We start from the raw sequence: 24,051 nt of genomic DNA on the forward strand, positions 1-24,051 counted from the left end.
TGCCAACCTTGGACTACAGTAAATATATGAAATGTTTCTGTAAGTTTTATTTTTACATATTATTATTCCTAGCAGTTTACTGAAAGTAATTGTATATAATACATGGTATATTGTGTAGCCCATCAGTTGTAGTGTTAAACATTTAAGTTAATGTATAATCTTAAGTCTGAAACATACATTTTTTTAATAAATAGTGTGTGGGCCAAATAATCTTATTACTACCAAATTGTTGAGAATTTAATAAGCTTTAAAACAATTTATAACATGTAGCAGCTTTTTGAATGGAGTTTTTAAAATTAGAATAAGGGAAATAGTGTTTATTTTATGGCACAGTGAAGTCGAGTAGTGCCATAATCGTTTTGTGGCAATTTGGATTGAGTGAAAATCAATCATTCCAAGAAAGTGTAACGCTATTTATTCTTAAGACGGATTTGGAAAATTATATACGATATCTAAGACTACATTTGATTGGATGAAGTGAAGTATAATGTTTTAATTTGTTAGATTTTGAATCAGTGTTTATTCGCTCGTAATTTAGTTTCAACTGTGTGGAATGTTTCTTTTGTACTCATATCTTTGTATTTTGTTTATGATGGTTCATTTAACCAAATTGAGTTATAACTGTTAAGTACTCTTATTGCCTCACTATTTCTCTAAAGTTTTTACAAAATGTGTGTGCTTAAGGACAGAGTATTATAAATGTCTGTCTTATGCCTGAATTTTCTACCCAACACTTGGAGCATTTTTGACATACTTTGGAATCTACTGGAAACCTTCATATGTAATGAAAGCGTGTAAAATAAATTTGAATGCAATGTGTAGTCTTATCAAGATGACAGTCATCATAAACTATAAATAATTAATAAACTCAGTAATCAAACTATGGGATTTGCAGCATTGGCCTATATAGAAAATTATTTTGGGTGCTGACACAATGGGTGGTTTAAAAGGTATGAAATACCATCCAAAAATATACGCTCAGTAATATTACCCGTGAAATTGTTCAACTTTAAGACCTTATAAATGTGTTCCAGTTTGAAACTAAAAACCAGGTGCAATTTTAATGTTTATCTTTAAAAATTTGCGGGGCTTCCACCCCCTGAGATTCTTCCTTAATACAATGATCTGCAGTTAAATATGGAATATGAACTTCGTAGTCAAATGTCATGGATGTGTAATAAAATTTCAAATGTCCCAAAAAGTGTTGTCATGTGTTTTTCAATTCTTCCCGTAAACAAGCTTCAGATGGCTGATAACCTCTTTGTCCTAAAAAATTATATCTATAAATTTTTTAATGTTTTGACACCAATGATTCCTGTAATCATAACTCATCATCACATCCTGTCCGTAAACAGCACAAACTTGATGGAAAACATTATAATATCAATATGAGGTTACTTATGAAAACGTGATTACCATATGAGATTCAAATTTGGCATGTATTTTCAATTGTGCTATTCATATTGAGAAAACTAACAAACCATAAAGCAAAACATCCTTTCTGGCACAGTTGGATGCGCAGTTAGTAACAACATGCACAATTACAAAACATATGCTTCTTCTTTTCATGGTACTGGACATCAAAAATAAAAGATACTTTCTAAACTTCTTTTGCAACTACTTAAAAAATTAAAACATAACTGCTTATAAAAATTCACTTGTTAGACCTGACTCCTTTTGGCCGTTTGTACAGGAGAGGGTTAACATACCTTTTCATAAATATTTTTACTACGGTTGAGAAACATATTGTACTGTCCACATCTTTCCTATGATTGATTAAGCAATGCATTTAAAATGCACTGTCAATTATAAATAATATTATCCCACACAATCCAAATATGAGGTCATCAATTATTTATTTGATATGACACAAAATTTCAATTGACCAAAAATAACGTATAACCTTGATGATAAGACGTAATGTAACATCTTGAGATTTGATCAGATTCTGATTATGTGTTATAAACTTATAAAGCTTCAGGTGTGAGAATGCATAAAATAAATAAAACTTAATAAAAGTCATATACTTAAAGCTATTCATAACAAAGAATATCACTCTCGGCACTCCATTTAACGGGGCACAATATAATCAGTTAAAATTATTGTATATAATATTTACTTTAAAAAACAAACTATTAAAAATATCACAATAAAGCCAGTACAGAGTACTGTCAGAAATAAAATAACAATAATAAATAATTTCTTACATCTATTTACAAGTACTGACTTTGATTAATTTAACAAGAATTAAGTGAATTTGCCACTGCACCGGGGTGCGATCAGGTTTCGTCGATGAGGACGAAGTACTTTTTGGTTAATGGCGACAAGCGTCATCTGTTATCGGCTGCACTACCTCCATCCTCCTGGAACACGTAATTGTTTCATTGACATCAATAATTAATTGACAGGATATACAATTATTTTTAATTTTATAGTGGAGGTTGTGTACAGAAATTTGTTATACTAAATTGGTTTGCTTAACACCACAACTTTTAAGATTAAGTTTAGATGATTTTGGTATAGGTCATAAAATTTACTCCAGAATATGTATATATATTTTTGTTCCTAAGAAATGCTAAGTTGAATAATCACTAATAATTTGAGTAACACCGTTTATGACTTAATTTGATGTATATAATTTAATTGTATATTATGACGATGTTACTGTTTTTACAGCTATTGCTGTATTTGTAAATGTTCATTGTGATACATGGTTAATCATACTAAATTATGATTATGGTTAATTGAGTTTAGTTTGGCATTATAATAGATGACAAGCTATCTTGGAATCCACACATTGACGATCTCTGTAGTAAGCTTAACTCCAGTATTTATGCTCTTAAAAGAGTTAAAAAGTTCTTGTAACCAAGACACTACCAGGACAGCATATTTCTCTCTAGTTGAGTCCCACCTAAGGTATGGACTATTAGCATAGGGAAACTCTTCAGCAAGAAACAGGGACCGTGTTCTAGTTCTGCAAAAAAAGGCTATTCGAATATTAGTAGAACTGACTCCTCACCAGTCATGCCATCAGGCTTTTGAAGAACTTGGAATCCTGACAGTGGTCTCACTCTATATTTGCGAGGCCACCTGCTACACAATAGCTCAGAAACCTGACCACCTAGGTAACAATCATAACTATAACACAAGAAATGCATATGACTATGCCCTGCCAACGCACCACCTCACCCTGTTTGAAAAGAAACCTACCTACATGGAGAGAAAACTTTTCAACCAACTCCCTAAAGAGATGTAGAGAAGACAAGAACTTCAAGACATCGCTCAAGACCTGGCTGCTACAGAAATCTTTTTACACCCTATAAGAACTTTTCAATGTCTGACTATTTATGGTAACATTTCTGTACCATATATAAACTTAGCTTAATCATCTCTTTTTAACTCTAACTGTTACCTATTTATATCTTCTTGACTTATTTCAACTAACCTATTATTGTATATACAATTTTAAGACATGAAATCTACACATCTTTAATAACGACGCCATTACTGTACTCTATATTCATGTAAATAAAGAATTTTGATTGATTGATTGATTGGTATACCACTAGGCTAGTTTCTGGGTCCTAAATTCTTTTTAAATTTTTTCTTTCAAATGGATCCAGTGAACACTATACAGATAATTAAACGTTTTTGACATGCTACTAGTGTACCGCACACCCAAATAGTCACGCTATTCCCTTGTCATGGAAATGTCTAAAACTCATTTTTCTCTTGTACAGTGAAAAGTGAAAATTTGTAACCCTTGAGCTGACGGTGCCTGCTCCTGTACTGGCATCCTATTTTCAGCTGTTTGTAAGAATTACATTAAACTGTTATATACCTCTCAAAAGTTCTTCAGATATACAACTTATTATACGAGGTGTGTCCAAAAAGTATCCGACCTTGACATCTGGCATGAACTGACGTTACTCGGCGGCAACAGCAATCTGGTCCCCTTCAAAGTACTCCTCTCCACAAGCCACTACCTTATTCCAACGCTCCTCCCACTTCCGGAAACACTCCTTAAAATCATTTTGCGGAAAGGCTAACAGGTCCTTCGTCGCATTTTGTTTTATTTGTTCAACATCGTCAAATCTTTTTCCTTTCAAAGGCATTTTTAATTTCGGAAATAGCCAGAAGTCACAAGGAGCTATGTCAGGACTGTAGGGAGGCTGTCGTAGTTGGTTGATGTCGTGTTTGACCAAAAAACACTGAATAAGATTTGAGGAATGAGCTGGCGTGTTGTCGTGGTTCAGGATCCAGTCACGGATTGTCCACAGTTCAGGTTGTTTCCTTCGCACTGCATCTCGTAGCCGCCTTAGGACCTCAAGATAATACTCCTTATTCACTGTCTGGCCTCTTGAAGCATATTCGTGATGAACAACACCGTCCAGGTAAAAAAAATCTGTCAGCATTGTCTTGACATTGCTTAGAGTTTGTCTTACTTTCTTCAGCCGTTGCTCTTCACGAGTTTTCCACTGTGAAGATTGAGCCTTTGTTTCAGGGTCGTAGCCATAAACCATCACCAGTAATAACTTTTTTAAATAGCCCTGGGTCACTTTTTATCAAATCCAGATTGTCCTGTGCGATTTCAAGTCGACAGTTCTTTTGGTCTTCTGTCAGCAGCAGAGGAACAAATTTTGCCGAAACACAGTTCATTTTTAAATCTTCGTGTAAAATGTTACAAACTGACGATTTTGATATTCCTAAATCTTTTTCCAGCTCTCGGACAGTCAATCGACGGTTTTCATTAATTGCTGCACGAACACGTTCAAAATTTTCAGCGTTTCTGGCCGTTGAAGGCCTGCCAGATCGGTCATCACTCAGCCGAGGAACAAATTTTGCCGAAAAGACGGTTCATTTTTAAATCTTTGTGTAAAATGTTACAAATTGACGATTTTGATATTCCTAAATCTTTTTCCAGCTCTCGGACAGTCAATCGACGGTTTTCATTAATTGCTGCAAGAACACATTCAAAATTTTCAGCGTTTCTGGCCGTCGAAGGCCTGCCAGATCGGTCATGACTCCACTGATATGCGGCCATTTTTAAACTGCCTAAACCACTCTTTTATTTGTGTATCGCCCATTGACATGTCACCATAAACTTTCCGTATCACAGTAATCGTCTCTGATGCTGAATGGCCAAATTTTGGCAAAATTTAATGCAAATGCGACGCACACATACAGCAGTACTGTACGGAACAGAGCGCTGTGACTCACTGAGTGACCGGATTGTATTCAATGCCTAATATGGAAAGGAGTAGGTTCGCCCCTCCCCTCCAAAAACCGGTTTGAGCCGGTCGGTTACGCCGCGGCCCGCCTACTGGTCGGCAGTCGGATACTTTTTGGACAGACCTCGTATATGATTGTTTTTAGAATATTCCAAATAGCAATAATACATTATCTTCATTAACATTTTCCTACCTTCAAAAAAATTTAATTTCAGTGTTTAAATATAATTCTTGTTAAGACTTTTTTATAACTTTGCACTATATCATCATATATGTGTGGAAGGTTTATATAAATTCCAAACCACACAAAAGGAACACAATTTTATACTTACCAAAAAATATTTTTAGTTTTAGCTCTTTTACTGAAAAAATATTAACTTTTTTTAGCAATTTTTGAATTTTAGCGCAAAATCGACTAACATTGTAATTTTAAAATTTTGTACCATTGCTTCACAACACTGAAATTCAATCTATGTATGGACTCATTATGCATCACGGTTTTCAGGAAAGCTAAAGAAATAATAATACTTGCTTATTATTGTTGCTATAGTTTTTTATTCATAAAAAGTATTACCTAGAACTAGTCTGTTAAGAATGCCTGTTCCTATTCAGCTAATGGTTGTCTCAAATCACTAGATTTATTCCTGAAATTAAGCGTGACTTAATTCATTCAAGTAATCAGCTATTATTACTAATAACCAAAACAAAATATAAGCAGAACATACATCAATTACACAGACACTTCATTCAAGTAATCAGCTATATTACTAATAACCAAAACAAAATATAAGCAGAACATACATCAATTACACAGACACTTCATTCAAGTAATCAGCTATTATTACTAATAACCAAAACAAAATATAAGCAGAACATACATCAATTACACAGACACTTCATTCAAGTAATCAGCTATATTACTAATAACCAAAACAAAATATAAGCAGAACATACATCAATTACACAGACACTTCATTCAAGTAATCAGCTATATTACTAATAACCAAAACAAAATATAAGCAGAACATACATCAATTACACAGACACTTCATTCAAGTAATCAGCTATTATTACTAATAACCAAAAACAAAATATAAGCAGAACATACATCAATTACACAGACACTTCATTCAAGTAATCAGCTATTATTACTAATAACCAAAACAAAATATAAGCAGAACATACATCAATTACACAGACACTTCATTCAAGTAATCAGCTATATTACTAATAACCAAAACAAAATATAAGCAGAACATACATCAATTAGACAGACACTTCATTCAAGTAATCAGCTATATTACTAATAACCAAAACAAAATATAAGCAGAACATACATCAATTAGACAGACACTAAAACACAACAGCAGATGTAACTAATAAGACAGTCGGCCCGGTCAGCTGGTCACAGTCAAACAGTTGCTTGCACAAGACGCTTCTTCTAACAATACAAAGAGGAATGAAGTTTGATTTATTGAGTGATAATATTCCTCAAACGAAAGCTCTATTATTCTGCCATTGACTGATTCTCGGTTTTAAACCGAAACTTTGTACATACGGCAGTACGCGAGTGGCCTAACTGCTGTATATACTGCAGTTGCCAGTTTGAAGGTTAACAGGAATTATTGACTTTTCCAGCTTATCTAAAAGGTCATTGATAAAGGGATGGTTAACACTCACAGTTAGCAGGAGAACAGCACTGTCCTGCTGTATTATTCCGCCACGTTGCTTCTGCCGAAGATACAGTGCTGCCATCTGCTGCTGCAACCGCCTCAACTCTGCTGAGGGTGTAAAGTTGTCAGCCTGCAGCAGGTCTAGTGGGGGTGGAGCGGTACCCAACGACTCCACATCATACACCACCTCTGCCCTGCATACGGGGCAAGTAGCCTGTACACATTTACAACTCATAGAACCTGTCTCTCATTACATTTACAGGCATAATAATTTACACAAATGAAAAAGCAAATTATGTCTAAGGTATCAATCAAGAATCAAGAATTTAAACACATTGTGCAATTGACAAAATCAGATTTACAATTAACCCATTAGCCACTCAATATTCTTGCGCCCAACCTTCTTGTATAAATCCACCAATTAAATATACAAAAAAATGCAAGGGTTTAGTAAAACTCTCACAAAACATTCAATTTTGTTGCTATTTGGTTGACTGAGCCATTGTTTTTTAGCTAATGAAACGGGCTATAATATACTGTAATTTATAAGCACTAAAGTATATAAGATTATTTTAATTTGAAGAATAATTAAAAAAACTATTTTTTTGTAAATTTTGAAAGCAAGAAATTGTTTTTAGTACAAAACATATGATGTTTGGTGTAATTATATAGGAAATTTAATTTTTTAAGAGGAAAATTTTATTTTATTGATTTATCTTAATTTTTTCAAATTTTACGTAGATTTTAGTAAAATGTGACATTTGTGTTCTTACACAAATCCTAGCAAACACGAAAAAAGCGCAAGGGTATAGTATTATACCTAGATTTACATTCTTTCTCTGGGGTTAATACATATTCATATGTATATTACACGTTCTTTAATTTAAGTTTAATATATAAACTTTATTATTTGAGCCCATACTATTGCTGAAACAAATATTTAATAACGTATGTCGTCTTCACGGGTACCGGCTCGTGATCGGTGTTTTTGGTACCCCGCGCGTCGGCCGTCACGAGACGGTACCGTGATAAGTGGTCAATGGGTTAACCATTTTCTTAATATAAATCTCGGTCTAAGTGACAGATATCATATTCTCTGTAGTTATTTCTAAGATAATAACAGGTAACAACGAGTTATATTAATTAAATAAATAACCTATATAAAACTATGATAACAATAACACATACATACACTTAATACAAAAACAGAAATAAAATTAAAAAAATAATATATCAATGCAATTAACAAAATATAGTGTTACTATCACAGGCTAAAAAAGCTATCAACAGAATAAAATAAATTTTCTTTTAACCAGCTTTCCACTATTATTTTAAATCTGTTTATAGGTACAGACCATGCTGTTTCCGGTAATTTGTTAAATAGCATAATTTTCATATATATATATGTGGCTGCTTTTACTTTTTTCAAGTTTGACGATAGTAGGTAATTCTAGAATATGGTTTTTTCTGGTAAAATAACTATGAATTTCCTTTCTAGTTAAAGAATTACATAACGACTCTTAAACATTCACTAAACAACAATAAACGTACAAATTGGAAATAGTCATTATTATTAGTTCTTTAAAAAATTGGTACACATGTTTCTCTTTCAGGTACATTCTTAACAGCTCTTAATGCCTTTCTCTGCCATTTAAAAGCTTTTTATACACCACTACTATTGCCCCACAATGTCATTCCGTATCTTAAATGTGATTGAAAAAAGCATAATAATTCAATAATTCTTTATTGATGCTACAAAACAGATTAACATTGCAGCATTTAATACAAATAATTTTACAATATTATTAAAGCTCGTGCATATAAACTATTTTAAGCAATATTAATAAATAAATCATATATTATTGAAGACATTTTAAATAAATGGTAACACAATATAAGAATGAATTTATAAATAAATTAGGACATAGCCAAACCAAGCAAAATTTAAATTACTTTCTAAAAATTTCAATATTATTGTACACAAAAAATTCTTGTAAATTAATAGTATAACTTTAAGCTTATCCAATGATGATTCAAAATACAATTCAAAAGCTTATTCAACATACAAATCAGGCAAAATCACTCTAATTCCGCTGACAAAAGAAGCCAGGGTCGAAGAGCATAAATCAATGTTTTGAGGTAGAGTATTACCCAGCCGCATCATGACATTGACAGGAGCGTGAGCCCCGAGACTGGTGCGTGCAAACTGAGGACTGAATAACGCTTGGACTCTGGACGTGGGCCGAGGCACAAGGAAGTTAAGTTGAGATAGGAGTTCACCACAATCTATGCGACCATTCATTAACTTGCATGAACTTGTTTATAAGTTGAAACTAGCATGTCTAAGGGTAAAACCCTGTAGGAGGTGATACCACAATGTTGGTAAAATGTCTGTAGTGCACAACAGATGAGTAATACATATTAACATTGTGTATAATTCTGTACATGTACTTTGTTTAGTCGAATGGCTTAAATTGTATAAAATATTTTAAATTACTTTAATATTTTATTAATGGTAATATGCAGTTAATAATGCAAACCTTGGCAAACAAAATACGCTCGACAGAAAGTAAGTTATTGGTAGATTTTATCGGCTATTGTATTTTCAATACAAATACAAAGAAATAAGTAGTAATGGTCAGATTTGACAAATTCTCTAATAACAGTATTTTAAATTAATTAAAGTGCAGTTTAGCAAAAAATTAGCTTTTATCCCACATGATAAATATTGCTGGGACGGGGAGTCAGAAATGTTATTTGTTTTTTAGTTAATTTTCTATGGGTCAGATCTAGCTGATAAAATTTTCAAAATGTGTATGTCAACTTCACATAAAGCAAAAAGCTACTTCAAGAAATGTAAAACAATGAGACGACAAGTACTTAATTTGTGATTAAAACAGTGAGAATAGTAGTTTAATTTAGTTAGTTTTTTGGTTTAAATAGAAATTCTATATAAAGTAACTAAAGTAAAGTAAAAACTAAAGTACTATACTGATATCTCAAGAACAGTAAAAATGCATTTTCATCAAATTATAGTAAATACAGTTACATGTTATTTTACATTACATTATTTTTACATGTTTTTTTTTCTCCTAAAAGCAATGCTTGTGAAATTTGACATAACAAGTAAACACACAAAAAATGATTCAACGTATTTAAAATTTTGATGATATGGTTTTAAACCCTTTCACTGCCGACATAGGATGTAGCACAAAAATTGCCATGGTGTGCAGTTACAAATATTAAATTTTTTCTATTGGCCTTTAACATTTACCAAATTCCAAATGAAATTTGAGCCGTTCTTCAAAAATATCGAGAACATATTATAGTGCAGTAGTTGTTACAATGTTTGTCATGTAATTACGATTAATGTTGTTAGTGTTGTGATTCGTGATGTTTTTACTGTTGTCAATATTGAAAATTAGTAAAAGGTCACCAGAAAGTGAAGAGAGGGAAAAAAAAAAAAAAAAAAAAAAACTGCAGGAAAGGTGATAGCCCATATGTGTGTATTACAGCATTATATACATATATATATATATATATATATATATATATATATATATATATATATAGGATAACTTATTTCTTTATATCAATTATTATTTTATTTAAGTGTTTTATTCAGTACAAAGTCACGTAGTGCAAACTTATGTGTAGTATGTGAAAATCTCAAGCGCATACACTTTGGAAAAGTCATCAAAACTTCTGCATTTAACAAGAGAAGTGCTTGAAATTTTGTGTAGTAACTTGTATAGTAAAATGCTACACATAAAAATAAAATAAAATAAAGGTGATGGTCTAATATTTTGGGTGTATTATTACTATACTTAAACACGAAAAAAATAAATAAAAAACTTAAGTTGCACAAAATATTATTTTATAATCTACTCGTACTTAACAAAGTTAGATATAAATCATCATCGTTAAACAACTTCTTTAGCAAAAAGAAATTGATTTTTTTTTATAAAAAATGAAGTCATACATTTTTATATAAGACATTACATTTTACTCAAATTAATGCTGGAATTTTACACAACATCACAACTCCTCATTGAAGATGAAGTGGGAGATCCTAAGATGCTTGGCCAGACATTGGCCATGGGAAGAATTGAAATGTGAGAGGAAAGAGTGAGTGACAGTAGACCTACCTGGAAAGTGTCTGTGCGTTGCCAGGCAGGCAGCTTGTCCTGCTCCTCATTGAAGATGCGGTGGGAGATCCTAAGATGCTTGGCCAGACATTGGCCATGGAAAGAATTGAGATGTGAGAGGAAAGAGTGAGTGACAGTAGACCTACCTGGAAAGTGTCTGTGCGTTGCCAGGCAGGCAGCTTGTCCTGCTCCTCATTGAAGATGCGGTGGGAGATCCTAAGATGCTTGGCCAGACAGTGGCTGTGGAAGTAGTGATAGCAAGGGGTCTTGGTGAAGTGGTCGCCTTGACGGAAACCGTAGAGGCAGATGCAACACTGGCAGCATGGCACGTTACAGGCTGTCAACTGCTCTTTCACCAGCTGATAACGGAACAGTCCATCAAAAATGGCATAAACTAAATATGTGCTAAATCTACACACTATTCTTCTATACTCCATCTTTCTAATGCGAGATAGGGTGATTTAAATAATAACTGAAAACAACAGCACAGTTTAAAGCCAATATTTTAAATTACAAGTATACAGAGTGAGGCAAACCCTGTATACATTTTACCCATCCGTGATGTAAAATGACCTCTAACCCCTAAAAGTGCCATTTAGGGTGTAAAAATGATTTTCTTTAATTCTTTGGGGATCGAAATGTGGGGGTTTTGCGTTAAAACGAAGAAGGTAGGTTTCTCGGTTCAACCGCTATACATCGTGAACAGGTGGCCTGTCTCACATTGCATGGAAAAAGAGTGAGTGAGGGGAAGTGAGAGAGTGGTATGGAAGGAATGTAAGAATTTAGAAAGACAGACATGGTTAAGGCATTGGTTCACAATGTTGATTTTAAATGAGGTACTTCCTAACCACATTCAGGACCAGTCGATGTCGGGGTGAGTGACAGTAACACAGTGAAGATAATTAAAAGTTTATTCTAATTTTTCTTTATCTTCAAAGTTATATAATGGTTAACAAGTGGATTAAAAGCTTGCAATAAATATAAAATCTCTTGTTTTTTTATTTAATTTTCAAATAAACTATATAAATTATATAATAAGAAATATGCGACTTACACTTCTAGAAGATAAAACCACATAATTTTAAGCAGGATTTTAATAGTGATTTAGAAAGTTTTGAGACAGTCCACGGTGTAACCATTTATAGTAACTCTCACTACAACTGTAATTGTTATTGAAAATGGAATTTGTGAATAACAAGAAGTAATAATTATTAAAAATTAAAGTCACTGGCAGGAAGTGAACTACAAACATGACTCCAGTAGTAACATCTAGTTGGTGAGCAGAGTATTAGCTAGCATTGTCAGTCAGCTGTACTTGGTTACCTAGTCGGACTGCATGTAGATCTAGTTGGCAGACAATAGCAGCTCAAGGTCAACCACTATTGCTTACTGTCTTCAATTAACTACTTTGTCCACCATTAATAACAATATAAGGTCAATAGTTCATGATTTGAACTTTTTGAATGTTGGCATAATACTTACTGATTATTACCATACTTATTATACACTTAAATATAAATCTATATATATAAAAATGAATGTTTGTATGTTTGTCCTTTATGGAATCGTGAACTATTGGACCGATCATGATGAAAATTTGTACGTATATGTATTTTTTCCACGGAGAAGGTTTATAAGCTATGCCCATCCCTTTCCCGATTCAGGATTCCGCCCCACTGGTTACAGAAATACCCATAAGAAATGCATTGCAGCAAACATATGTTAACGTCTTTTCAAATTTGTAATCAGCTGTTCTTTGTAAACATATATTACACTTATAGTTTTAAAGCATAGAGTAAGCTTAAGAGAAACGACAAATTTTGTTTAAACTGTTTTTGCAATCACTGTTAAACATAGACTTTACTATCCAGATAATACAATTCAAATTTGACGTAAAAATTCACCTTTAACTGCAATATTTATTTAATATAAACCATGCTCATGCTTGATCAGAAGAGTAATGCAGATATCATAATTACTATCTTACGTTGGCTACAAATATAAAGAATGTTATAAAATCAACCTTAGTTGTTTTTTTTTGACAGAAGTATGGTTCTCAAAACTCCGTGTGTACATATTCTCTCGATCGAGACAACAAAGCAAGCTCAATCGTGGCATCGGAGATATAACTAATTTAATCTAAAATTTATTATAGTAAAAAAAAAATTTACTAAGTAATATAAGGACTTCGGTTCTTAAGATTTGCGTGCGAAGCCGTGGGTAACAGCTAGATAGAGGCAGGAATATGGTACATACCTTCATAATACGCCCAAGAGGCTCACGATGGAACGACTATCAATTATCTCAGCAATGTTTAGAATGTGATAGAAAAAGAATAAGTGAATATAGTGTACTGTTTTCAACGGGAAATTGCGTGCGAAGCCGCGGGCAACTTTTGCAAAAAATTATTGAAATGCGCAGCAAAGCGCGCCGGGCCCGCTAGTATCTCTATATTAAGAAATATAGTATTGGCTTCCTGATTAACACTTTAAAAATTAAAATGGAATATTCAAAATATCATCAAGGTGAGACAAATTTAAAGGGACATGCTCCATGGCCTGCTGTTATTGAAAATTTGGAAACAAAAGAAATGCATTTATTTTAAGGCATCTTTCTATGGTTTTAAAATTAAAGGAACATGTAGATTAAGTGAATTGTCAAGTTATCCAGAGCAAACACATAAAATGGAAAATTAAAAAAAAAAATTAAAAACAAACAACAAATTTAATAGGCCTTCACTAAATAATGGTATTGATTCTCCTGTTACGAAAAAACTTTATACTTGTCACCAGCACAACCAAAAACCATTGACATACTGAGGGATATACTCAAGGGATCGCCACTGTCTTCAAGAAGAAGTTTGGGGGAATTAAGGAACTCGAGCTCCAGAGACCAGTAACAGGGAAAGTACTACACTTTCGATGTTGGGATCAGCACCTGTTCTACCTCGTGACCAGGAAAAAACCGTGTCAGGAATCTACATATCAGGACTTGTAGAAAAGTCTGGACAATCTGCGTGCGCACACCTGCAGTATTTAGGTGTGACGAAGCTCAGCATCTCTAAATTAGGTTGTGGCCACAATGGTCTAAACTGGAAGATTGTCTGATCAATGTTGGAGAAGGTCTTCCGAAGACTCAGGAATCAACATCATTTGTATCTTCACTCCTTGGAAGAACGTAGAGACGAAGGAGACAGGGCGACGTGATCCAGAGGACGGTATTGTGCTGTCCCCCTTGAACCCTGAAGATACTGTTCTGCGGCAGAACAGTCTTAAGGAGGGGGTAGTGTTATGAGAATGTGGAAGAATGTTCCATATGAACAGGTCAACCTGTGATATAGGAAAACATGACCGAACCATCGAGACTCCTGACAATAACAAAAGGGATAAATAAGTGAATAGCGTCGTTAGCATTCAAGGGGAGCAGTCAGTGGGTTAGGTCAGTTTTCTTTGAGCCTCCTGTTCCCGCCCTTTCTTATCAGAGCAGTGGATGGGCGCTGTGATCCTTCTCCACTCGTCTAGTGGGTTCTGGACTTCTCTACTTGAATGTTCTTTGGAGCTGTAGTGACATGAGTTGAGTTGAGCTCCAGAAGTGAACTTGTGAAGTGACAGAACTAGTCATAATATTCGTGACAGCTAGATTTGTGTTAATAATTATTGACTGTGTCAGTGTTAAATAGATTAGTGTGTAATTAAATAGTCAATAGTGGATTGTAATATATAAATAAATTAGTGACAGTTAGTGAGTTTTGTAAATAGTAGTTTATTCAAAGCCAGCTTAGTCTACAGTAGATATTTATTATATTTAGATATATTTGTAGGATTAATAAATATTTAGTAGATCCAATATTCATCAGTGTTTCATTCAAGCAAACCCATAACATTATTTTGTTGCTGTAGTTTGAAAAGATGTAATTCTATCTTAATGAATATAGAAAATTTGACAATAAACAGTAATCTCTACTATTTGAACATTTGTGATGCAAATAACTTCTATCCAAGTTAGTATTAACAAATTTAAACATTTGAAGGTTAAACCATGCAGAGACTGAATAAATATATATTACGAAAAAATGTTTAAGACATACACGGTTTAATTTTGAATGTATATATCACTTCACACAATACTGCCTAACATTTTTAACAAAATCGAGTTTTTGTTACCAGCGCATTCTGAGAGAGCTTCTGCATCAACTTTGTACATTGTTTGGGCCAAAAAATTCCGGTTGCAGCACAATCGTACCCAAAACACACTGCCAATCTACACATTGCAGAATTGTAACAAACAAAACAACCTAACTTTAGATGCTCCATGCTTTCATATAGAGAGGTGTTTCATTGATAGCTTGAATAATATAATTTCACAATTTTAGCAACCTAATTTTTTTACCCAAATTATGTCCACTAGTTGATGTAGGATATTATATTAGAATGTGCTAGTTTCAAAAACTCAATTTACTAAAAATGTTAGTTAAGCAGTATTGTATCTTGCAGTAGTAAAACAATGACTTGCCAATAAAACGATTTTATTCTTCCTGTAGAGTTACCAAAATGTCACTTAGGCGATAGCTTATTGTTTTTTTAAGTGACAGTATTATCTATGCATAAACAGCATCTTTAGCTTTTCATCATTATATGTGTTACAAATTATAACACCAAATCATGACAATTACAAATTATAACATAAATAATGGAGACAAAAAGTCATCAATCTTCAATTCCCATACATATACAGGTTATTTTGGCCAATGTTGGAAGAAGCGAGAACAGAAATTTGAACAATACCTCTCAGCAAATGGTACGACTGATGATATTCTTATACATGTTCTTTTGAACTTGGTAGAGGACAACGTGGAAGAAGTTTTTGACAGAAATGTGAAACTGCCCATAGATTCCATCCATAGAAAGAACTAATCCTCTGACACAAATGCTAACCATGAACTACTCCTGATCTAGTTCCTGAACTGCCACTAACCTAGTTCATGAACCAGTTCAATTAACAAAACTAAATTTATGTTATTATTTGAGAACAAAAAGAACAAATACAAAAACATCTATAGAATCTCCTTAACTGGCATTCTAAAACTAAAAATACCGGTTTTCATGAACAAAGTGTACTCAATTTCACAGGCCAAAAGCAGAAAAAAATCTATCAAATATCAACAAAGGTTATAATAATAGACCAAAAACAAAATAAAGGGTCATAGTAGCAACAAGAATAATGCAAAATCACAATTAACAATTAGAGCAAATATATTCAAAATTAACTTAAACATACTTTAAAAATAGTAATAAAGGGAAAATTCACAGCCTTCTAGACTAAACCTTACTGTTGTTACATTAGTGTTAAAGGCTGTTATATTGTTCCAGAGTTATTTATAGAAATACAAATACTTATTAAGGCATTTATAATTGTACCAAATGTAATATTCTAATGCTTTCTTAGAAATATTATTTCAAAAAGCTGTATGTTAGACATACCACTATATTTTTAAAATTTGCAATGGATTTAAGGATAGAGATGTTAAGATTAACAGAGTTAAATTAATTGCTTTTTCATTTGAGATATAAGACTATAAATAAAATAATTAGGAAATGATAATTTAATTATTTCACAATTTTGTGAAATAATTAATTCCATTTTCATAGCTCTTGGTGGTAATGAAAATCAAGTCTAAAGGTGACTGCAGGTTTCAACATGCACTTAAGCAGTTACTCACATTGATGATCTCGTAGATGACTGGCTGGCCGAGGAAGTCGTCGCATTTGTCATGTATCTGTGCTTCGATGGCTGCTACAGTCGTGTCCTCCAGCCCGCGCGGGTTGCGCAGTGTCACTACAGGGCTGATGTCAGGGTAGCGCGCAGGGAGCGCAATGGATAGATCTACACGGACATACTGCTGCTGCGTATCCAGCGCAGTCCACGGGTATACAGTTGTTTCCACAGCCACCGCTTTACCTCTACCAAAAGAAAATGTGTTAGGAAAAATGTAATATGTAATTTCCAGTTGATTATGTAAAGGTAAACAATTTATACATCTTGATAAATTAAGAACTATTCAAGAAAGGGAACTATTCGATACCACCCTTAATTTGAGTAAAATTTAGTTTCTTGTTTACAAATTTATAAGTTTCTTACTTTTCATCAGAAATAATTGCTAATAAAGTGACCTTAACTACAAAAACATACATATACTTTTTTTATAAGTACAAATCAATGAAAAACTTGTTTTTAATTTTGAAGTATAATAATATACCCAATATATTAAACCGTTAATTTTAATTTGTTTTTATGGTGAAATATCAACATACAAGCTACTAGACAAAATTTCAAGCAATTTACCTTCTACATACAAGTTTTGGTGATTTTTCCAAAATCATTTGCGCATACAAAATTTCCACATGCTACACATACAAGTACACAATGTCACTTTGGACTGGGATTAAACACATTGAAATTAATAATAATGTAAACATATGGAGAGAACACCTTTTCTGTACTTCTTGCAAGAGGACCAACCTTTACTTACTGGTGACCTTCTTCTTTTACTAATTTTCAATATTGACAAAAAAAACACACAAGAATAAAACACTAAATGAAATGATTCACAACATCAATCTGTTTTGGATATTACTAAGAAAGGGACTCTAAATTTCAACACACTTGGTAACGCATTTTTTTTTACACATTGATGACTTACCTGTCGTCTGTTTTTATGTGGATTTCATCCATTAAGATAGCCTGAAGAGCCTCCAACTCCTCATCGACCCTGGAACAAACAACACAACATAAAAAATAAAGTAAAAACCTAAATTGATCAAAAATTATGAAAATGTTGAGGCAGCATCTGTGTCTCTATAATCATCATTAATTAAAATCCTGTTCATGGGTCCCATATTTTTAAAATTAATTTAAATCTCGGAAATTCAGACACTAACATCCAGTGTAAAATGTCAAATTCCAACCTCCAACTGATAATTTTTAACATGTCTTTGAAGTAGTTAATGTGGATGTCAGATAACACAGAAACTTGATTTCAATAGATATCAGCTCCAAACTATCCTCAAAATCAAATTCCACAAAACTGGATTTCAAGACCACAGCACCAGTCTCATTTATTTATCAGGTAAGAGTAGATTACAGGATTCTATTTTATGCTACTTATTGTTATAATCTACAGGTTCTTGTTAAGTATTTATAGCATGTAATTAAGTTGAACATGGACCTTATAGGATATTTGAATGTAAAAGATTTTTCAAAGTTAAGAGGTGGTGCAACTGAAGAAGTCCATGACATAAAATATCTAATTTCCATGTCTCATTAGGCATGTGAGTGTAGGGAAATGGATTACAACGTTTGTAGAATTGTTGTGTAAACAAGTGCTTTTTCATGGTAAAAATTCAACCTCACTGAGCACTTTGGGACTGGCACATTCAGTAACTAGTGCAGCAGCATTCCAGCCTAAAATGCAGAGTCCATAGCTGTGATTTTCATTTTGAAGATAAGGCCAAGTCGGTAGACATTTGGCCTAGTGGAAGAACACTGGGGCTATTTTTATTCGCTCGGAAAATAGAAAGCCCAAAGGACAAACAGCAGAGGTCGACTACGGAGGACTAGCACTTATCAATAATAATATGGATTTGACTTAACCGTGTAATTCAGTACGCTTAAGTGATCATCACGTTAATCTCTTCCAATAGGTCAAAAGTGCTAATTCACTGGGTTTGCTTCTAATATGCAAGGTTTGAACTTACAGTGTGGTTTCCTTACAAATAACCTAGAATTAAGCTGGTCTGACCTAACTAAATCCCCTATAACAAACCCCAATTCCTTTTAATTCCATGATCAATGTAACTGATTATGCTCCGTCAACATTGTGTTTGAGGAACAAAATTGTTACTACTTTGTACGGTATTATCCATAGGCCACTCTGTCCTTATCTACTATTTGTTATTATGCTGTATAAGTAGGCAAATACATAAGTACTTATTATAAATAACAAAAGTTACAATTAAAATTCATGGGCTTGAATTAAGATACTATCTTGATGATTTTTTGTTTTTCACCAGAAGCAATAACAAGAAGTACATAGGGACATAGTGTCTTCCGGATAGTATAAAATTATCAAGTTGTTTATCTTGAAATGTTATATTAACACAATAACCATCTTATGTGTGGTGAAACATTGGCTTATAGTGGATGAAATCCCTTTTTACAGTAGTGTGGCCAATCTCTATCTTCTTGTATCTTTCTGCTGTAAGTTGTATCCTAGAGGTAGTGTAGACATTTTTTGTCTACTTCAATTTTAACAGTATTGACTTAAGTTCTTTTTGTAAGGAATTAAACTGCAGTTTTGCAGGCATAGTAATTAAAGAACTCTTATTGATTCTAGTGGCTATGAATTGTTCACTGAATGGCAGTCGATGAATTCTTCTTCCTAAATCCATGTTTTCCTTAAAAAAAAAAAAAAAAACAGATAAGCTTAAATGTTAGATAATCTACAACCAGGTTTTCAATAACTTAGGAAAGAGCTGTCTCATTAACAATTGGGTTAAGTAGTAGATTGTTTAGGTTTATGAGCCTATAAAATTATTCTTTCCCACCCTATGGGTGGATTCTGTCCTCCACATTTTTATCAGTGCAATGTCCACTGCTCACAGATGGAATCATGTACGAATCTGAATATTAGACAACCCATCCACACTAAAAGTCTATAGTTGTGTTGATATCAATGAAAATACAAGGGCCATCGGGAAAGTAGTAACCGTTTGCACCACATGAAGCACTGACGATACGTGTAGCCCCTTGACAAGGTCATACCGTGTCAGCGGCTTGTCTGCCTGTTCTGCGCGAGGTTGTGTGACGCTAGCATTGCCTGTGTTGTGTCACTGATTAAATTTCTCGATGCACGAAATGTTCGACCTTGAGATATTCATCGCCAATTAAAGGAGGTGTATGGAGACAATATGATGGACGAGTCATCTGTTTGGCACTGATGTCACAAATTCAACCTGGGGAGGGAGAATAGTAAAGTAAAGTAAAGCTCTTATTTTACCAGGTGAAGTTAGGGCTAAGAAGCCCTCTCTGACACAACCTGGGGACCAACAGCTTAAAGGTGACTTCTGAACCACCACAAAATACACATGACTAGGGAGATCATCTGTCCTTACAGACCAGGAATGATCGGCATGTCACAATTGATGAACTCTGTGAACATTTTTCTAATGTGCCTCGAACAATTGTTCATGAAATTGTCAAATACCATCTGCATTATTCAAAAATCTGTGCAAGGTGAATTCCTTGCTTGCTTACAGATGAACACAATACCAAGCGTATGGCTGCAGCACTGACGTTTCTGGAACATTATACCGATGAAGGAGACTCTTTCCTGGCTCGTATGACTATTGGAGATGAAACATGGGTTTATTATGCATCACCTGAGAGAAAACGACAGTAAATGACATAATGCTCATTCACCAACCAAATCAGAAAACTTCAAGACAGTTCCGTCCACTAGGAAATTCATGGCAACCATGGGATATATGTAGATTTCTAATAAGTAACATTATAATTAATAAACTTAACACATGCAAAATTAAAAATAACTTTGAAACAAACAATACAATAACAAGTACTATAAAAATAAATAACGATAAAACCAAGACATATGATAAAAACAATAATTATTACAATGAATGCCAATTGAACCAAGTGGGTATTTGTGTATGTGTTTTATTGTATGTTGTAAGGGTATTTTTATGAGACAATAATACCTCTTCACCTAAAATGTACTATAACTTGTAGTTTAGGTGTCTCTGATGTTGAAACATATGCAGAATTCACTTTGAGCTTGTTTGTCACAGACTTTTATTGGATTACTTTAGACAAAAATGACGCCAGATTGCAGGAGTCAAGTCTGTGACGTCATATTTCAGATGCTACACTAAGACGCAGATGAACTTAAGTTAAAATAAACATTCACATTGAATCAACCTTGGGTAGGGTACGATAAGCGGACCCGGTTTATATATACGATTATGTGTATATATATATATATATATATAAAACAGTAATAATAATTATTATTATACATACACGTAATAACATATAATTACATGTGTATAAGTATAAACAATTCAATAATTATGACCTATAAACAATATGAATTGTGGCTCATAATTATTTATGAGTTTTCCTGTTTAATCATTCTCGTTCGTTCATTTATTATTTATGTCATTTCTTGGGGAGACTTTTAATAAGCGGCCTACACTCGTTATTCGGATGTTTTTGTCGAATTGTTCGATATATTACTAACTTCTAAATAAAAAATCATACACAATAAGAGTTATAATAAATTACCGTGACAAGAAGAATCTCGTTTATTACAATTTTCAAAACATACATTTAACACTAACATTACAAAACAACAAAACCAACTAAGGCAAAGACTTACAGATCAAAGAAACCTTACAATATTTATAACTTGCCCAGCTTAATAGCAATGAGTAACAAACAGCTTTTGTGAAATGGAGGAAAGAATTCTCCCCATGGGTTATTTTCAGACTCAAAATATTAGTTACTTCTTGCTGTTTATTGTTTAGGTACATTAAAACTGCTATAAGTAATAAGGTGAAATCATATGCCAAGTTAAATAAATTGTACTATCGAATTATGCCTTCAGATAAAAACATCAAACAATTCGTTAAAACAACCGATTAACGAATGTAGGCCGCTTATTAACCCTTTCTGGGCCAGGCGGCAATATATTGCCGTCGGTGACATACGCGAAAAGCGCCAGGCGGCAATATATAGTCACCTTGATATTCGTCGTTTTCTTAAATAAATACGACGTCAAATGATTAAAGTTTTATGTTTTTTTATTCCCTGGTATATTTGTAGATAATTAATATCAATTTTATTTTGGAGGTCTATGCATTTTTATTTCGTAATTGTCACGTGACATTATCAGCTGACTCGATCTATTGTTGTTAATTCTTTATGCTTTAGTGTAATCGTACTATTGTATGCTGGATTCTCCTTTATTATTTTATTTTGTGGTTGTAAATATTAGTAGTGTTAGTAGTTACGTGCTTAGCTATTGTGTGTAGTAGTTACAATGACTGACAATTTGCGATCTCACGGGAGTGAAATTGTAAGTAGCATATTTGTAAATAGAGAAAGTGTAAATAAATTTCAAATAAAATTGTGTAAATATTTCTTGGTTAATAGTGTTTTTAACTGTATTGAAACTATTTATGGATCCTACAATCATCTGTTTACCGGTACATCCATAATGTGAATATTTATTTTAAGTTTCTTGCAGTGTAAGAGTCAGTTGCTTTATCACTTGTTGTGAAGTACAATTATGCGTACTTATAAAAAATGTGTAATAAAAAATTTATTTATGAAAGAAATAACACAAAATTTTTTATGGTTGTTCCTTTCTAAATGTACAATATAATAAAATAGCTTTCCACAGTAAAATGATTTTTCCTTTTTTATTTATTTACAAAAAAATAAAAAAATTTTATGTAATCTATTAAAACATTATTTTTTTTAAATTACTTAAAACTACATCTATATATTTTTTTGTTGATAGTGTATATCTATACGAGTAATTTGGTGTAACTTTTAGGTCATTCTCTAATTTTTATGAAAAGTTATAAATTTTAATCTAAGAGACTGTAAAATCGCCATTTTTAGCCTGGCACTTTTGACTAGTCACAAGGGGATATATGTGAAAAAATTTTGCAACATCTCATATTTGGTCCTGGCCCTGAAAGTGTTAAAAGTCTACCCCATTTCTGAATTATTTATGAGTTTTCCTATATTTCTACATATTCATATTTTAATTTAAAACACATGATTTTTAGGACTATAGATACTTTTACATTATTTGATAGTCTAGAATTCGAGATGCGAATATTAGGTATCGATGATTATATTCTTCAATATAAAAAAACCGGGTCTGCTTATTGTACCCTACCCTCAAACTTTCCCATGATAGCTACGTTATGTGAACATCTAGTCAATATAATAGTATTATGGTTAAAATCCATCATCTCACATTTTTAATTCCTACCTGATCTTCAATTAGGACCAAACTGAATAACAGTACTAAGCTAATTTGACCATTTTAACATCAACAAAACATGAAAACCTTCAATATAGTCATAAAATGAGATATTTCTTGATATCTAGATCCACTTGCTTTTAAATAGGCCTAGATTGATCACATAAAGTGCTATTAATTGATAGTCATACAATGACTAAACCATGGAAATAATACAAAATATATAATCTTTCAGACTAAATATTATATGAGTAGTGGTTCCAAGTATGAGGGCTACTCATTGAAATCATTATATTGTTAAAAAGAGAAAACTCATGAAAAAGCTTAAAACCTACAAGGGCAGGCATAGTATTTAATTTTGTTCTTTATATTTTTACAGAAGTTATGAAAATAAATAGAAAACCTAGACCTAATATAAGGTCATTGGTATCCCTCAAGTATACATTATTTCTTTACTGTAGCTTATTATCTGCACGAAATGCAAAATATTATACCTTTCATCAGAATGCATGTTGTGAAGTTGAGAAAACTACAATTTTATTCTAAATTACACAGATTGTTGTAGACAATGATAAATATTTCAGAAAGCTTTAGTATTGATTGGCAACCACCCTACGTATTTTACTTCAACAGCAATAAGTATTGGCAAGTAAAATCTGCTACCCTGACAGTCCCTCGTAACCTAAAAAAAAAACACACACTCGAGTCAGCTGTTTTTACATTGTGTGACAACAGTTTGCAGCTGTTGATTTAATCAATATTTTACTTACATTCAAGACTGCAACGTAAAAAAATTAAATCTTGCATGATTACTTAGTGTAAAATGTATGAAACTGTAATATCTGTTCTTTTCTTCACATAATAAGTAATAAAACAACTGATTTTTTCCTTATTCAAAATTTTTTAAGTGATTATTCAGAATTGTA

The 24,051-nt window shown here is 32.8% G+C and overlaps 1 protein-coding gene across 2 annotated transcripts; it reads right to left on the reverse strand.

Moving 5' to 3' along the window:
• Positions 1-742: 742 nt before the first annotated feature.
• On the reverse strand, positions 743-23,818 carry LOC124367536 (E3 ubiquitin-protein ligase RNF25-like). 2 transcript variants are annotated; one of them, XM_046824464.1, is made up of 7 exons: positions 23,620-23,818; positions 17,753-17,821; positions 16,772-17,012; positions 11,269-11,411; positions 11,053-11,122; positions 6,912-7,118; positions 743-2,363 (listed from the first exon to the last, which is right to left on the reverse strand). In XM_046824464.1, the coding sequence occupies exons 1-7, from the start codon at positions 23,634-23,636 to the stop codon at positions 2,331-2,333; spliced, it is 780 nt and encodes a 259-aa protein (XP_046680420.1). In that variant the 5' UTR covers positions 23,637-23,818; the 3' UTR covers positions 743-2,330. The 2 variants fall into 2 exon arrangements, with proteins under 2 accessions (XP_046680420.1, XP_046680421.1); XM_046824465.1 differs by lacking the exon at positions 11,053-11,122 and having other exon boundaries at positions 11,199-11,411.
• Positions 23,819-24,051: the final 233 nt, after the last annotated feature.

Source organism: Homalodisca vitripennis, chromosome 8, assembly GCF_021130785.1.
Source record: "Homalodisca vitripennis isolate AUS2020 chromosome 8, UT_GWSS_2.1, whole genome shotgun sequence".
Taxonomy (NCBI): Eukaryota; Metazoa; Arthropoda; class Insecta; order Hemiptera; family Cicadellidae; genus Homalodisca; species Homalodisca vitripennis.

Excerpts from the sequence above, each read along its gene's own strand:
- LOC124367536 (XM_046824464.1), bottom strand. Across the intron at positions 17,013-17,752 it reads CACATAAAAACAGACGACAG|AGGTAAAGCGGTGGCTGTGG; the intron begins GTAAGTCATCAA and ends TTCTTTTGGTAG. Across the intron at positions 11,123-11,268 it reads TGTCTGGCCAAGCATCTTAG|GATCTCCCACCGCATCTTCA; the intron begins GATCTCCCACCG and ends CAAGCATCTTAG.